The sequence below is a fragment of the Stenella coeruleoalba genome, assembly GCF_951394435.1.
Source record: "Stenella coeruleoalba genome assembly, chromosome: 15".
NCBI lineage: Eukaryota > Metazoa > Chordata > Mammalia > Artiodactyla > Delphinidae > Stenella > Stenella coeruleoalba.
In genome coordinates, this window is record NC_137161.1 from 14,317,763 (window position 1) to 14,335,066 (window position 17,304).

The window sequence follows — 17,304 nt, forward strand, 5'->3', positions numbered from 1 at the left end:
TAAAATTAGCCAGAGTTGGTTCCTGAAACTTGCAATTAAAGAACCTGCACTGGCAAATCAGGGGGGGAAAGAGACAAAGTATTGTAAAGCTAAAGTGAATGATTTATTCCTTGGATAAATGTGTACTGAGCAGGGCCAGGACTAGGGTGAAGCAAGTGAGATACCCAGGGCACAAAATTTAAGGAAGCTTTCACTCAACCCCCTCTCCCCCCAAAATATCAGTGGCTTAAAGAACAAGGATTACTTCTCTTTCACATGAGAGTATGAAGCGATCTAGAATGTTCCAGGTCAGCAGGTAGCAATTCTGCTCCATTCAGGGACACTGGTACTTTCTATTTGGTGATCCTATCATCCCCTAGCACATTATCATCATCACAAGGCTGGGAGAAGGGGTTTTGGCGGACAGCTAGCAGACTCCACGGAAGTCATTGCCCACGTGGAGCCTATTTTCCAGCAGATTCTATTCTTAGTAATAAAAGGCTGCTGGGGAAACATACTCACAGACTAGAGAACGAACTTATGGTTACCAGGAGAGGTGGGGGGGAGAGTTAGAGAGTTTGGGATTGACATGTACACACTGCTATATTTAAAATAGATAACCAGCAAGGACCTATTGTATAGCACAGGGAATTCTGCTCAATATTATGTAACAACCTAAATGGGAAAAGAATTTGAAAAAGAATAGACACATGCATATGTATAACTGAATCACTTTGCTGTACACCTGAAACTAACACAACATTGTTAATGAACTATACTCCAATGTAAAATAAAAAGTTTTTAAAAAGTGATAAAAATATAAAAGGTTGCTTGGTATAAGCCCTTGGGGGTTCAGGGAGGGAGAGGTGTTTATGGGCTGCAGTAAACGGGGAAAGCATGAAGAAGTGGGAGAATGTTCCCGAAGAGAGGAATTACAGGAGTTACCCCTGGAGCCTGGGAAAGGTAAAATGAACTTGGCCTGTCATCTTGCAATGGGGCAGGAAAAAGATCTGCTAGACGAAGGTGGAATTCTCATGCCTTCTCACAACCCAGTTTTGTAGTCAGAAGATGAAATTGGAAATGAGGAAAGCTGGACCTGAGTTCTAGTTCCTGAGTTGACCTCAGGTATACTCCTTAACCTTGCGAAGCCTTTGATTTTCCTTGTAAAATGACGAGGATGATAACATCATCAACAATGATAATTCGGGCTTCCCTGGTGGCACAGTGGAGAATCCGCCTGCTAATGCAGGGGACACGGGTTCGAGCCCTGGTCCAGGAAGATCCCACATTCCATGGAGCAGCTAAGCCTGCGCGCCACAACTACTGAAGCCCGTGCTCCGCAGCAAGAGAAGCCACCACAATGAGAAGCCCGTGCACCACAACGAAGAGTATCCCCTGCTCGCTGCAACTAGAGAAAGCCCGCGCGCAGTAACGAAGACCCATCGCCGCCAATAAATAAATAAATATATTTATTTTTAAAAAACAACAATAATTCATTAATAATTAAAAAGAAGAGTATGAATAATAACAATGTTGCTGTGAGGATTCCACAAAGCAATGGTCTGTAAAAGGCTTTGGTAACCAAAGCACTGTAGACTGGGGGTGGGCAACTTACAGCCACAGGCCAACGCCCATTTATCTTGTAAATAAAGCTGCATTGGAACACAGTCACCCTCATGGGTTTACATTGTCTGTGGTTGCTTTCACACTACAACAGCACAGCTGAACAGTTTTGACAGAGACTGTATAGCGAAAAGCATTCACTATCTGGATATTTATGGAAAGTTTGCTGGTGACTTCTGCAAGTGCTGTAGTGATGTTAGCTATTACTAAGCCTCAACCTCCGTGAGCATCGTTGTATTCACCAGTAAAAGAGGACTAATAAATACCATCTTCAGTTCCAAGATGTTTTGAGGATCAAATGAAACAATATATGTAAAACTGCTTCTCAGATGCTTTGCAGACTGTGAAGTGCTATTTAAATGGCAGTCGTTATTTAGTGTCTTTGCTGAGTATCAGTTTCATTACTGAGTCTCTCCCTTGAGCATCTATAAAACGGACAACAAAATACCCACCCCTCGGGGTGGTTGTAAGGATCTGTGAGACAAAATGGTTAGAGCATAGACTTTAGAATCAAACAAGCACGGGCTGGCCTCTTGCTCTGCCCATCCCTAGTTGTACGATCAGGGGACCCACATAACACCTACATCAGAGTGGCTGTAAGTGTAAAGGGACGTGGCACGAGTGAGGCGCTGGCGCAGTGCCCAGCCTTGTTCCGATCTGCAGGTGCAGTGACGAATACCACCTCCCACGGGTCCCTACCAACAGTACAGCTGAGCTGTACCCCTCTGCCTCTGCTCCGCGCCCACGGTCAGCCCTGGGTGCCGGTATAATTAGCTCCGGCTCGGTGGTGAGCAGCCGCGGCTGCTCAAAGCCTCTGACACGACTGTCACCTCCCACTCAGTTCTCCAAACCACAGTTATCCCACCGTTGAGTGCGTTACATGCGTGCTGGGCACCGGGCTGAGTGCCACCAGAGGACATCTGAGCCCTCAAGACCTCTGATTTATCACAAGGAACACGGGCTGTGCCAAAAGAAAAGTTTCGGGGAGCGATGGGGGGATGGGGGGAAAGAAATGCAGCCTCTTGCGTTCGCTGAGAAATCCCATTCTTCCAAAACCCATAGCCCGCGGCGGGGGAGACAGCCTGTGTCTTTAAGAGGCCTCCGCTAGCAGGGCGGGGACCGGCGGCTCCTCACTCCCAGCCCCGGCAACTGGTCCCGCCCTCTTTTGAGTGACAGGCAACCAATCCAATTGAAGAAGGAGACTTCAGCGTGACGGTGAAATGGAGCAATAGGAGCCCGGGTCGGCCTGCGTGGGGCGGGGCCCCGAGAAGGCGGGGCCGGCGGAGGCTAGTGAAGCGGCGGCTGGGAGACCTGGGCGCGGGAGCTGGGCCTAGGTCGGCTCCCTGGTGAGTGTGGGACGCGCCGGGGGTCTGGGCGCGCCAGGCCGCAGGGAGGGCCCTGGCCCGAGGGACGCGGGGCGGAGAGGCCGGGCCGGGAAGTAGGCGGAGGGCTGCGGCCTGCTTCTGCCCAGGGGCCTGGGGGGCTGGAGAGGGCCGGCCTGGGATGCACCGCGCAGGTTCGACAAGCCCCTGAGGGGTTGCGGCCCAAGTGGGTCCGCCGGGCCAGAGGGTCACTGGGTCCTGGACCCAGAAGGGTCGACGACGGGTGGGGAAGAGGGTGGACCAGGCCTAGAGGAGCGGGGGCTGGGTCGGGTAGGGGTCGCGGGGTAGGGGAGGAAGAGGGTGGGAGGATGAAACCCGGGGGCGAGACGGTGCGGGGAGGGAGGGTACGGGAGAGGGACCAGATGGGAGAGGGCTCGATAGGAGCCCAAAGAGTGTTTGGGGCTGGGTGGCACCCATCCGAAGCCTCGGAGTCTCCCTTGACATCGCCACCCCCTCCTACACACACAGACACTGCTCATCACCCCGCCCCGTCGATCCGGCCGGCTCAGTGACCCCCCAGACCGTCTACTTGCATCTCCGCCGCTTCCCCCTCAGTTCAGGCATCTCTCGCCTCTTACCTGGATTGATGCAGTGTCCATAACCGATCTGTACACAGGCACTTGCGCCGCTCCCCAGCGGGCTTCGCACCGTGGTCAGAGGGATCTTTTCAAAATACAGATCAGAGCCGGATGCTCGGTTGCTTGTAACTGGCTGGCTTCCACCTCCTGCAGGGCCAGCCCCAGATCCTCACCCAAGCCCTGGAGATGGAATCCCACCGACCTCTCCTCCCTAGTCTCAGTCTACTAACCCCTCTTGCCCAATTCTCTTGTCACACTGGTCTTTTCGTGTTCCTTCTACATACCAAGCCCTGGCCCAACTCAGGGTCTTCACCCTCAGCCTTCCTGCTCCCTGGGCTTATCTTCCCCGCCTGGCTTATTCCTGTCAACTCCCCTTTATCTTGGAAATCTCCACTCAAGTATCACTTCCCCAGGAGGAGTCCCTGGTCCTCGATTCCCCCACCCAGTGAATTCCCCACTGTCATCACCCTCTGTACTTCTCCTTCACGACACTTGAAGAGCTGCAGTTTTACATTTATTTATGAAAATATTCATGTCTGTCTGTTCCCACCAGATAATAAGGTCCACTAGGAAAAAGATAGTGTCTGCTTTTGCTCCTTGTATCTCCAGCATCTTGCCCAGAGCCAGGCACTGTAAATATGTACTAAATGAATAGAGGACTTGGCTCTGGTAGGAGGAACAAGGTGTGAGTCGTCTCTGATGTCCTACACAAAAACTGTGCCAGGCTCTGTGCTAGAATAATGCTGTCCGATGGAAAGATAATGCAATATCTGTAGTTGCAAAATTTTTAGTAGCCACATTAAAAAAGCAAAAGGAAACAAGCGACATTACGTTTTGTAATATATTTTACTTAACCTAATAGATTCCAGAATGATATTCTTTTGACATATACTCAATGTTAAAAACATTATTAATATTTCACATTTCTGTGTGTGTACTAAGCCCTTGAAATCTGGCCTGTGTTCTACACTCAGAGCCCATCTCAGCTCATGGTAAACACATGACAGGTGCTCAGTAGCCACACGTAGGGGCGAGCAGTGCTAGAAGCTTTACATACCTGTGGCATTTAATTGCCTTTAACCTTTTGAGATAATTATTGTTGTCTGCATTTTACTAGTAAACATGATGAAGCTCCTAGAAGTTATGCTGCCTGCCAGCAACCGTCCTAAACGTTGTGAGGGGAGGAGGCAAGGGGAGGACCAGGACCTCCATCTGTTCATGTGGAGTTTGGTCCTTCTGTACCCTATGCTGCCTCGAGGAGGTGCCAGGGGAGTCTGGGGGTGCAGGAAGTGGGGGCTAAACTTCTAGAAAACAATGGCACCTGTGGGTATATGCATATTCGGTTTCATCCACGAAGAGACAGTGTGTCTGGGCGCATCAGTACCACCTGCCTAGGTGGCTCAGGAACAAGTGGATTTGATGCAGTTGAAGAAAAAACCTGCAAGGCCAGTGCTTCTTGATCCAGTCACCGGAGCTCAGCACATTCAGCACCAACTCAGCCTGGTCCCAGGACCTGGGTAGAAAAATGTACCCAGGCCGTAGCATCTTGTACAGGGCCTGAGTTAACAGTCTGGCTGTTCAGTTCAACAGTTGCTCACTGAGTTGAGGTCCCCACTCCCGTGGGGCCAGCACTGTTCTAGGCCATTTAGGGTGGCTGGGGAGTATAGATCACAGCCCTCATCTTCAGGACGCCTACTGGGTACTTGGGAAGACCAGACCAGACCACAGAATGATTAGATGAGGTGCAGGACACCGGGCGCTGTAATGAAGAACCGGAAACAGTGGTGTGCAGAGGCTGCAGTGGCTGTCTAGGCCACGCTGGGTAATGTGTTTCCAAGTGCGGATTTGGATTCCTCTGCAGGGGTAGGGGGGTACTGCGTAGTTTGCTACAGTTCCCACATAGATGCTGCTTGGCATATTTACTTACCTGTCTGGCTGCTTAAGCAGCCAGAGTTTGTAAACCCATTAGACATACTGGTTTTAATTGAGTCACTAGAAAAGATTTGTTGAGCACCTGTTATGTGCCAGGCATTGTATAGGCCACTGCTCTGGAACTGACTATGAAGCTCTCCAAGGTTCTTCTGCTAGGAGAAAAATAATAATAAGAAGAAGAAGAATTTTATATTGATTTTCCTCCCCGATTGCCTTCACATATGTTCTCTCATTCTGTCATCAGTATACTAAAGCCTGGCAGGTAGGGCTCTTTTATGCCAGGGAAACATGGTTACAGTGCTTTTGCAACTTCTTCAAGTTCACACTGTTGGAATTCTGCTTACTCTGTGTCAGGTATTATGCTTAAATGATTTACGTATATTATCCCACCCAATGTTCACAGCAACTTTATGGAGTAGGGTTGATTCGAATCCCCATTTAACAGATAAGGAAATTCTTAGAACTGGGATCCAAACCTAGGTCTGTTCCACTCCAGAACACAAGCTCCTTACCTCGTTAAGTTACTCTGCCTCGCTAGAAGGTCAAGGTTGGACGAGACCTCCTCATGCATATCAGGACCTGAAGTCCAAAGAGGCTTGTCCTCATGGCAGAGCTGGGCAGTCAGGTCTCCTGTGCTGCAGGGGCAGGACTAACCCAGAAGGGAGCGCCGAGGCCTTCTTTGGTTCCTGACTGCTGGTGTGGCCTTGCCAGCTTCTCTGGACCTCAGTTCCCTTATTTGTAAAATGAGAGGCTTGGCCTGGTTTTGCAGTGAGAACAATGCTGTGTGGTTGGGGTCAGTATTGAGGGAGTCGGGCCCCCAGCCCGGGGTTTCGGTCATAACCCAGGGCTTCTCAGCCCCGCGCACCCCGTCCCCACACAGGCTCTGCCTTCCCGCGGCAGCCGCGGTCCCGTGAAGGCAGACAGTACTTCTGGTTCATCTGTGTTTTCCACTTCAGTTTCTGTTTCAGTTCCAGAAACTGAGGCAAGTGGACTGGAAACACAGACCCCCTTCTACGTCCATCTCGATGACTGTAGGGCCGTGTGGAGTTCTAGGCAATGGCTCGTCCTCTGTCATTAGAGTTTCTGTTCTCTTTTAGAGGCGGTCAGGTCTAGGGGCATCCTGGAGGGTATTTTTGGTGTGGAACTCTGTGGGCACAGCTGTGTGCCAGGCACTGTGGGCAGGGGAGTAGATGCGGACTTGATGAGTCCCTGCCCTCAGCTAGCAGCCCCTGAGCTGTGGCTCCCAGCCCTGGCTTCCCATTAGATTCACCTGGGTGGGGGGGCTAGGGGGGTGGTTTGCAGTGACCTGGGTTGGGCACAGATGAGGCACAGCCAGAGCTGAGACCCACTGGTGTAGAGTCTGCACCTGGGGATCTTGTTTGAAGGCAGGTTCTGATTCAGGGGGTCTGGGCTGGAGTGGGTGATTCTGTGTTACAGGCTCCCAGGCAACATCGGTGGTGCTGGAGTGCGGATCACACTCTGAATAGCACGAGGAAAGGCTGCACATAGACAGTTATGAATCAGTGGGATTGTGACAGTGTGTGTAAAAGACGGGAGGGCAGATGAGGGCGCAGTTCATTTTGTCTGAGGGGAGAGGACCAGGAAGGCCACACAGAAGAGTGACTGAGCTGGGCCTTGAAGCTCGAGTAGAAGTTTGGCAGCTGGACCAGGTGGAGGGAGTAATGGCAGAGGCCCCAGTAAGACTTAGAAGAGCCTGATGTTTGGGGGAACAAGGTGGTCTGCAGTGACATTCGGAGTATCTGCGAGGGCGGTCTGAAGGCCATGGTGGGCCTGGAAGGAGCTGGTGCTCTCCTGCGGAGTCTAAGCTCAGTTGTGCAAGGATAGGGACCTTGCAGAAGGTTTCTAAACCGAAGAGGAGAGCTGAGTGCTTCTTAGGGTAGGTGTTACGTGAGAAGAAGCCCAAACAGTTACCCTGTTCCCACGCCCTTCCTCACTGCCCTTGTGGCTCTAAGTTAGTAGCTTTTAACTACGTGTTCGGGTGAGTCTTGTGTCCAAAAATTTCAACAGAAGGGAGAAATCTCAGCTGCCATTGGTATGATGGTCCTTCTCGGTGTTTCTAGCAGTAAACGTCAGGACCTGAATCTTCGAATCCAGCTTCCCTCCCTGTACCTTAGAGTCTCACCCGCATTCAGGGGTCCGAACTAAGGGAAGTTAAGTCACTTCTCACTGCAGAAGATTTCAGAGGGAGAAGCCTCTGTTGAGATTGTGCTCTCGATTAGAAAGAGGGTTTGACCTCTGGTTGCCTTCCTGGAGCGGTGCTTTCTCTTGCAGGAAACATAAACCAAACTCACCCATGCCTCCCCCACCGAATCAGAAGCAAAAGAGCCGAACAAAAGCACCCGTCAATCCTTATCCTTAAAGGAATGAGGGGGGGAGAGTGCGGAGCTGGAGCCTTCTGGCCTTCCTCCATCTGAATTCCTTACTAATGGGGAGGGATTGTCTTCCACTTCCTTTCCGCTGGGCTCAGAATCCATCTCCCTGGAGCCGTCCCTGCAGGGGCGATTGATTGATGGAGCTCTGTGGGGCCTTTTGTAACTGTGCTGATTTTATAAGCACACCTTCCAGAAGCCACTTAAAGAACACTCACTGGAGACACGGAAGGTCCTGTTTTTCTCTTGTTTCCCCGACTTTGCCTTTGAAAACCTGAGCTTTCATCTTCCTGCCTTAGAGTATAGGATTATCTTCGCCAGATGAGTGTGTGCCTCTCTCCTGTTTGGTGGCATTTAGAGCTTTCCCAATCATCTTTATATCTGTAATACTTGGAATACTTGGAAGGGGGTGGGAGGGTGGGATGCAGAGTCGTTTAATCAGAAGGGGTTGATGACTTCTTCGCCTCCTGGGCCTGGATGTGGAACCACCGCTCCCTCATCTTGGCTGTTTGCTCTTGAACTCTATAGTGACGCTGAATGGTAGAGCGAGAGGCTATTTATAACCCTGAGAATTTTGCAATGTTACTGAATTGCTTCGACCTAATTCCCACTTCCTTTCTAAAGTGAAAATGAAAAGAGTGAGCAAATGAGAGCTGAAAGGGCTCCCCACAAGGAGATCCTTTATCTGGGGACCGTTACCTGGAGAATAGTATTCTTCTAGTCTCCTATCTCCCGACGTTTCCATAGGGAGAAAAGCGGAGGGATGTTTTCCGCCATCTTTTAACTAGAGTCAGGGGTGCTAAATCTGATTTTCCAGTGAGACACGTCCTAATGTTAGATGTGAAAACAGTGAAAATGCTGTGGAGTTGGAAGGTGGTGGGTCGAGGAGGGAACACACAACCAGAGTGCTTCCTGCCTGTCCACTGCCGTGTGGAGCTGGCCCTGGTTTGTAGGAGTTGAGGAAGTCAGAGCTGTTGGATTTGAGCAGATGCTCATGGAACCGTATCCGTGTGCCAGGCGCTGTGCCAGCCGATGAAGCTGCAGGGTTGGCCTTGCCCCGGGGGAGGAGAGAGCTGTGGGAATATAAAACTATAATGGGGTGGGACAGGAGCCGTCACAGAGCTGTGGACAGAATGCCACAAGAACACGGGCCCGTCCTGTTTCACTTTGCTAGAGAAACGGGGGTGGCGTGAGGAACTAAGACTGGTACAGAGAGGAAGCGACATCTGAGTGGGGCTCTGAAGCTTGAATATGAGCTCTCCTGACAGTCGAAGGAAGGAAAAACATGCAAAGATACAGAGGAGGAGGAGGAACATGGGCTGCCTTATAGAAACAGCAAGTAGTCCAGGAAGGTCTGGCTAGACTGTGAAGGGCTGAGCACCACACAGGGGAGTGGGGGTCACCTTCTTTAGACAGTGGGCTCTGTTGTCTGTCACAATGGTGAGCTCTTGTCGTTGGTCTCTGAGCCCCGGTGTGCTTCATCTTCAGGTCCAGGGAACCCAGATCCTCCACTGAGCGCCTGCTGTGGGAACCGTGCCACCTGCTTTCACGTGGCTTTCAAACAGCCAGACTGGCTGGGGTCAGATTCTGGCCGTGCCGCTTACTAGCTGTGTGACACTGAGCACAGTACTTAATTTTTCTGCGCCTCTATTTCTTTTTAAAATTTTATTTATTTATTTATTTATGGCTGTGTTGGGTCTTTGTTGCTGTGCGCGGGCTTTCTCTAGTTGCGACGAGCGGGGGCTACTCTTCGTTGCGGTGCGCGGGCTTATTGCAGTGGCTTCTCTTGTTGCGGAGCACAGGCTCTAGGCACGCGGGCTTAGTAGTTGCGGCACGCGGGCTCTAGGGCACAGGCTCAGTAGTTGTGGTGCACGGGCTTAGTTGCTCCGCAGCATGTGGGATCTTCCTGGGCCAGGGATCGAACCCACGTACCCTGCATTGGCAGGCAGATTCTTAACCACTGTGCCACCAGGGAAGTCCCTCTATTTCTTGTCTATAAAACCAGGATGATGCATCACACAGGGCTGCTGCGTGGATTAAATGAATTAATCTGTGTAAAGCCCTTAGAACAGTGTCCCAGCACTGTGTAAATGTTAGCTAATGTCATCATCCTCAGCAAAGGAAGTATTATGTAGAGGGAAGAGAGCCCACTTTGAAGTCCTAACGCACAGTCCTGAGACCCAGTTCTGATGTGATTTCTTTCTTTTTTTTTTTGTGGGGAAGAGGTGGGAAGGAGACATGTGGAAGATACGTTTCTCATCCCATGTGAACTTCAGTTGCCTCATCTACAATGGGATGACTTCCAGGGTTCGGGTGAGCATCAGCGGTAATAATGCTACAGACGTGTGATCAAATGTAAATAGGCTGTCTGCACATTGCTGTTACATACAGGATGACTCGCCATAAAGTCACCACAAAACTGAACTGTTTTAAACAAACCACTTATCTAAGTGGGTTTTGCTCTTCATTATTTCAGCCAGTGTTAAGCAAGGGCCTGCTCAGTGCTATCATCTTGTGCCTGTTAGGCTGCTGTCTCTTCAGCCCTCCATGTAGAGCTCCTTCAAAGCTGGGGGGTCACCCTTATGCTTAGGCTTTTTAGTTGCAATGAGTAGAAACGCAGGCTAGTTTAATTGAAAGGAGTTTTATTGGCAGGAAACAGGGGAACTTCAGGTACCCCAACTGTAGGAGGTGTAGCCATGGAGTCTGGAAAGTCTTCAGACACAGGCTTTTTCCACCTCTTTCTGGGACTTTGTGGTTTCTGGTTTCTGGCCTCCACTCATCCACACATTTCTGGATTCTTCTTGCTGAATAGCTTCCTCTGCAAGGCTCTTGGTTTTTGCTTCTTGGTATCTTTGGCTTGCCGCGGTACCTGCTCTGAGGCTGATTGTGACCTTTCTGCTCCAGGGCCCATTGTCATCCATCTTCTTTAGTCTGTGTCTTTAAGCTCAAGAGAGAGAATTGGATTAGTCCAGCTAAGGTTGAGTGTTCACCTCGGTCCTGTTGGCTGTGGCATGGGTGGCGAGAGTGCCAGGACACATGGGCTGCCTGGGCATATTGGGAAAGGGCAAAGTCACTGAGAATCGGGGCTTATAGTATCTCTGGAATAGTCCTGGTGGTTGCAAATCCCCGTGCTTTAAAATGGATATGAATTTTTGGAACATACAAGAATCACTCAGGGCTGACTTTTATAAAGAAAGAGATAGGGACTTCCCTGGTGATCCAGTGGTAAAGAATCTGCCTTCCAATGCAGGGGACGTGGGTTCCATCCCTGGTTGGGGAGCTAAGATCCCACATGCTGTGGGACAACTAAGCCTGCACACCACAACTACTGAGCTCATGTGCCTCAACGAGAGAGCCCGCATGCCGCAAACTACAGAGCCCACACGCCCTGGAGCCCGTGTGTCACAACTGGAGAGAAACCCGAGCAGACTGCGCACCCTAACGAAAAGATCTGTGTGCTGCAACTAAGACCCGATACAGCCAAAAAAAAAAATAAGGAAAATAAATAAATATTTTAAAAAAGAGAGATAATCAACCTAGGAAATGCCGTGTGGTGTCACAGTAAAGTGGAACTGTAAAATAATGAACTTCAGCTTTGTTTATCTCCAAAGACAGTATCCAGAAAGGAGTTCTAGGGACTTCCCTGGCAGTCCTGTGGTTAAGACTCCGCTCTTCCAATGCAGGGGATGCGGGTTCAATCCCTGGTCAGGGAACTAAGATCCCACATGCCACGCACAGAAAAAAACAGAAACAAACAAACAGAAGAGAGTTCCAAAAAATACGATTTGTTTCTTAGCAGCACCACTGAAATAAGGGTGTAACTTCTTTTGGAGAGGGACATGTGTACATCACCCAGACACTCAGTGTTGGAGCTGTGACTAGGTCCTGAGTCCTCTGGCTCTGAATCCAGATGCTTCAGCAGGGAAAATCATCTCAGCCCAGCGCTCTTCCTCTTGCACCTACACTGCCTACTTATTTTAAGAAGAAGAAGAAACTAAACTAGCAAATGGTCTTAAAGGCCATATTGTGCATTTCCACATATATGAAGTACAAAAGCAGGCAGAACAAATCCATGGTGTTGGAAATCAGAAACAAGTTGCCTCTGGGAGGGCTGGCAGGTGCGGGGTTGACTGGAAGGAGGTAGGAGGGAATTCTGGGGGTGTGAAAATGTTCAGTGTCTTGTTTTGGGTGGTGGTTACAGGACGGTATGTGTATTTCTATTTTGTATATATATTTATATATACACATACATATATACACATAAGCTCTGCATTTTATTATTTGTAGATTGTATCTCAGTCAAAAATAACGATCTCACAACTGTACAGTCATGCCTCCTAATTATGGCAGATTTAGATAAGGATAGGGACTCCTGCCCTAGGCATCCTGAGATTCACGGTACCACCCCTGCTTTGCTGTGTCACTGGAGCAGAGCATCTCAACCAGGACTTCTTCTGATGGGCCTGTTTCTTTTCAGAGGTTTGTTGTGTGTCTAGGCACATAAAAATTACATGTGAGAAATTCTACCCCGAGCTGCAGAAGCTGTGGAAGCTCTCAGGGCCGTGAGACCGGCCCACTTCACCTTTAGGCTTGATTTAGTTGCAGGGAGCAGAAATTCAGGCTAGCTCAGCCGGAGGTGGGGGTGGGTTGGGGGTGGGTAGCACTGGCCAAAGTCAACTCCATGTTCTGTCACCTTCACTGCTTGTACGCTGGGTGAATGGGGCACCTTAACCACACTGAGTTTCAGTTTTGTTGTCTTCAAATGGAGGTAATCCTGTGCTGCCTACTTCACAAGGCTGCTGAGGGGACTCAACAGAGTGAGTGATGGCACACTGAAAACCATCTCTTCCGTGCTGCCGTGTTCTGGAAGTGCTGGTATTTTGACAGTCGACTTCTGAAGCACCCCATCCTGGTCAGGAAATGGCCGGGAAAGCTTCCCTCTTTCTGAGACCTGTGGGTTTGTAGGGGAAGGGACTTGTACCCCTGTCACCAAAGAGGTTAGTACTTACAAGGCTGTGAGAAATAACAGCTGTGTTTGGGCTGAAAAATTGATGGCCTCCACAAATACCAGCTCAGCACAGCTATGCCGCATGTTCCAGGAGAGGCGGGCGGTCTCCATTAGTGAGGCGTGGATTGTGGGCAAGTGGCTAAACCTGGGGGTGCAGGAGAAAGGCCTCTCCTGAAGCTGCAGGCATGGAGTGTAAACACACATTGAAATAATCCATCAGCGGGGTGACTTCCCCTCATCAGACCTTGGGGAGAGAATGCTTTAGCTACTGCCTGGAACACCACTAAGCTCACAGAGTTGCCTAGGATACCAGTCACGTGGGCCCATCTTCCAGACTTGTTCAAAATGATTTATTTTCCTTTATTTTGGAGAGCAGTGGGTCAGAAGTACTTCTGAAGCCTTGTCCTCCGATAGTTGGGCCTTTGTATGAGGGTCCTTACCTCCCTATACTTGTGCTCTCAGCAGCCCTTGCCTTTGGCAATTGGGACTAAAATAGCATTTCCTGTCCCGCTTCTCTTCTCCATTTTCTGAAGTCTGTGTCATCCCACACGGTGGAGGCTCCGCGTTGTGTCCCTTGGCGGGGGGAGGAGTGGCAGCAATAAGTAGGGAGGAAGCAACAGAGCATGTGGCCAGGCCCTGCTGACTCTGGAATCTTCCCGGGATGACAGCAGGGCAGAGCAGGCTGGCTGCTTCAGCTAACTGCTGCGCCAAGGAAAGGCTGTGTCTGTCCTTATCAGTCTCAGGGCATAAGCTTCTCCCTCTCAAGGTCCCAGGACAGGACTTTGCAGTAAATATTCTCCTCTACTCCGGGGTCCTCCTGGCCCTTCACCTGAAGTGTCACATTGGCAGATCTTGCGGCTGGCTTATCTGCAGTTGGTAGATAGGTTTGTCCCTTTTCTACTTGCTGATTTAATCTAAAGAGACAAAATGTCCAAGGAAAGGTTGTGGCATGATCTAGAAGAATTCAAACCGAGGAGTTCCACATGTTTCTTTGGGCACTCTCTGTCTTCTGATTTTCCAAAATGTATAACAAGAGTGAAAAATGAAGGCAAACTCTGACTTTTTCCTTTTTTCTGATTCTTTTCCCCAGGCAGCTGTGTCTGTGTGTCTTGGAGAAGCAGGGCCCATTGGGAACTATGCCACCACCATCAGACATCGTCAAAGTGGCCATCGAGTGGCCAGGTGCTAACGCTCAGCTCCTCGAAATCGACCAGGTAAGCTCTGGAAGGGAGCAGCGGCGATGCAAGGGGAAGGATCCAGGGTGTGCGTGGTGGGGATGTCTTTAGGGGCAGGGACCACTGGCATTAGGAGTAAGACCAGCAACAGGAAAGCCAAGCCCTGTCCCACGCTGTGGAAGGCTAGTCACCGTGGCCTGGGAGAGGCTTCCTCTTCGAGAAAAGCTCTCAGAGAAGAAGTCCGTGCTCAGGCCCCAGGACGACCCTGCCTGGCCGACCCTCTCATCAGGACCTTGGTACTAGCAGGCTGTGGCTCCTGGTGAAGGATCTCTCTCTCTCTCTCCCTCTCTCTCTCTCTCTCTCTCTCTCTCTCTCTCTCTCTCTCTCTCTCTCTCTCTCTCTCTCAGAAACGGCCCCTGGCGTCCATCATCAAGGAAGTTTGTGATGGGTAAGTTGAAACTGCCCCTGTTTTGGATGGTGACAGGCTAAAAACAGAGGAGCATTGCCAGACCTTGAAAGGAATTCTGCCCGAGGATCTGCAGTTAGTCGGGTCCCCAGTCCGGGGGTTTTGTGGATCGTTGTCTTACGAAGAAAGTGTAGCCGGTGGGGATGTCCCTGAGACCTGTCAATCTTCAGTTTTTCCTTTAAGCCCAGGAATGCCCCAGCTGAGGTCCTGGTGGGATCTGAGACCTGCGCTGAATTATATGCGCCGCCTTTTGTGGTACCAATCTTTACAGGGGCTGAGGAGGGTACTGTTCCACATCTCAACCCAAAGCTTTGGGTTTTCTTCCCCTGGACGTCAAACAGACCGCCCAGTCCCTCAGTCAGCTCCACTGAAAATTATTTATTTGCAGCTTCTAGACAGGCCCCCCGGCATGGCCACACAGGCTGTACTGTTTTTCTCTTACATAGGTGGTCACTGCCAAACCCGGAGTATTACACCCTCCGTTATGCAGACGGTCCCCAGCTCTACATCACCGAACAGGTTAGTACAGGGAGAAGCCAGACCAACACAGGGCTCGCTCTGGAGTGAGCCATCCCGGGGGCCGGCGCTGTTTGCCCTCCCTACATCCAGGGAGCTTCCACTTCCTGGGTCAAGAGCTGCTTCCTGGGCAGATCAGGGAGCATCAGCCCTTGTCCTCCTCTGGTGGCTGGAAAAATGTGGCTTCTGCTTCCTGAGAGGCACTTGAAAAGCATCTTAGAAATTCTTTGCCAAGAAACAAGCAGGAGAGGAGGCCCTGACTGAAGAGTCTCAGTTACAGCTACTTTAAAAATGACAGAAAGTTCTTGTTGATTCAACTTGCTTGCACAATTTTAATATTTTATCTTAGCTACTCTTTTTTTCTCTTTGCTACCCAGACTCGCAGTGACATTAAGAACGGGACAATCTTACAGCTGGCTATCTCCCCGGTAGGTATTCGGCCTTCCTTAGGAATTCCTTTATTTGACAAGCGTCTGTGAGCACCTACCATGGGCCAGACTCTGTTCTAGAAAGTCAGGCTTGGAGGTTAAAAAGTCAATCTTTGCTCTCACAGCCTGGTTGGGAATAAACAAACAAATATAAGGCCTCTCTCAAGGGTCCTGAAAGAAGGTTGCTTAGGGAACTCAGAAAAGGGTCCACCTAACTCAGACTGAGAATTCCCAGAAAGCCCTTCCAAAGAAGGGGGACACTTGGCTCAGATGTTGAAGGATAAGCAAGAAGCAGCTGAAGAAAGAAGAAAAGGAAACGTATTCCAAGCAGAGAGATGTGCTTTGTTTAGGGGAGGCAGGAGTGATGGGTGGCCGAGGGCCTGTAGCCATCAACCAGAAGCCAGTGAAAGGTTCCTTGGCGGCCTGCTTATGGGTCGGACTTTATCCAGAAGGGAAAGATCATAGTGGGGACGTTGAAAGATTTTAAGTAGGAAGCTATATTATGCTTAGGTTTATGTTTTATGAAGATCACTTTAGTGACAGTGTGGAAGATGGGCTTGAAAAAGGAAGGTTGGTGGTAGGAGGAATCTTCAAGAAGCTGATGAGCAGTGTCGACAGCCCGTGAAGGCAGTGGCCGTGGCGATGAAACGATGGGCAGGAAAAGTATTTGCAGGTGAACTTGGCGAAGAAGGCAATACACTGGCTGTGGAAGCAGTGCGAGAATGCAAGCTGGCCCCCTGATTCCTGCAAGAGCAGCCCTTCCGGGTGACTAAGGAGGCACCCACAAGGGTAGAAAGAAAACAGGCGCTAGAAATGGCTTAGGAGCTGAGGGCAGGGAGAGTGTCCGGATGGAGGACGGGTTGGTCTGCAGTGAGCAGAGAGAAGGTAAACTGAGGACAGAAGAGCGGTCCGTTGATCTGGGAGGTCAGCCGGTTGCTGGGGCAGCTGGGTGGTAGCCAGATCGCAGTGGGTTGAGTTTAAGAGGTGACAGAGCGAGGACCTTGTGTTTGCCATGTTATCAGGAAGCTTGGTTTAAAAGGAAGTAGATAGAGAAGGTACTAGCTCGGGGATACGGAGTTGAAAAGATACGCCTTTTAAAAAGAGGTGGAAGGGTTCCCTGGTGGCGCAGTGGTTGAGAGTCCACCTGCCGATGCAGGGGACACGGGTTCGTGCCCCGGTCCGGGAAGATCCCACATGCCGCGGAGCGGCTGGGCCCGTGAGCCATGGCCACTGAGCCTGCGCGTCCGGAGCCTGTGCTCTGCAACAGGAGAGGCCACAACAGTGAGAGGCCCGCATACCACAAAAAAAAAAAGAGGTGGAACATTCACGTGTGTTAAAATCAAAAGAGTTTTACAAAGATACAGTGAAAGGTCTTCTCCCACTCCTGTCCCTCACTTACCCAGCTGTCCCCCTCTGACCCTTCACGGTTGTTAACTTCTGTTGCAGTTTTTTATGTGTCCTTGAAAATACGTTAAGATGCAAGAGAGGAAGGTTGCCAGTGCGGGAAAGGGGGGATGAGTGACGGGGGCAGGACCTTGCTGCCCACAGGACAGGGGGAGCCCACAGCCCAGGGGAGGGATTTGCCCTGACGGCTCGGCCTGGAGCAGGACCAGTGATATGGGGGTAGCGTAGGTAGGTTTGTAGAAGGGCTGCCGGAAAACGGAGGGCATGCTGGCCCCGTTCTCTTGATGAGGTGACAGACTGGTCCATCTGAAAGGAAGGGAGGTGTGGAGTAATAGCAGCTACATTGGCTGAGCGCCTGGATTTTGCAGAATACTTTCCATATATGGTATCACTTAATCTCAACAAACCCCATGAGATGAGTAC

At 50.4% G+C, this 17,304-nt stretch overlaps 1 protein-coding gene across 5 annotated transcripts in view; it reads left to right on the forward strand.

The window, feature by feature from the left end:
- The first annotated feature begins 2,865 nt into the window (after nt 1–2,865).
- Nucleotides 2,866–17,304, forward strand: part of ELMO2 (engulfment and cell motility 2) — a 38,546-nt gene continuing 24,107 nt past the window's right edge. For 3 of the 5 annotated variants that reach the window (XM_079943637.1, XM_079943639.1, XM_079943638.1), the window contains exons 1-5: nt 2,866–2,948; nt 13,983–14,106; nt 14,475–14,515; nt 14,980–15,052; nt 15,427–15,477. In XM_079943637.1, coding sequence (XP_079799763.1) covers nt 14,029–14,106; nt 14,475–14,515; nt 14,980–15,052; nt 15,427–15,477 — 243 coding nt within the window. In that variant the 5' untranslated portion in view covers nt 2,866–2,948; nt 13,983–14,028. Of the gene's footprint in view, nt 2,949–13,982; nt 14,107–14,474; nt 14,516–14,979; nt 15,053–15,426; nt 15,478–17,304 lie in introns of those variants that run through there. The other 2 variants (XM_079943640.1, XM_079943641.1) reach the window with 2 other exon arrangements.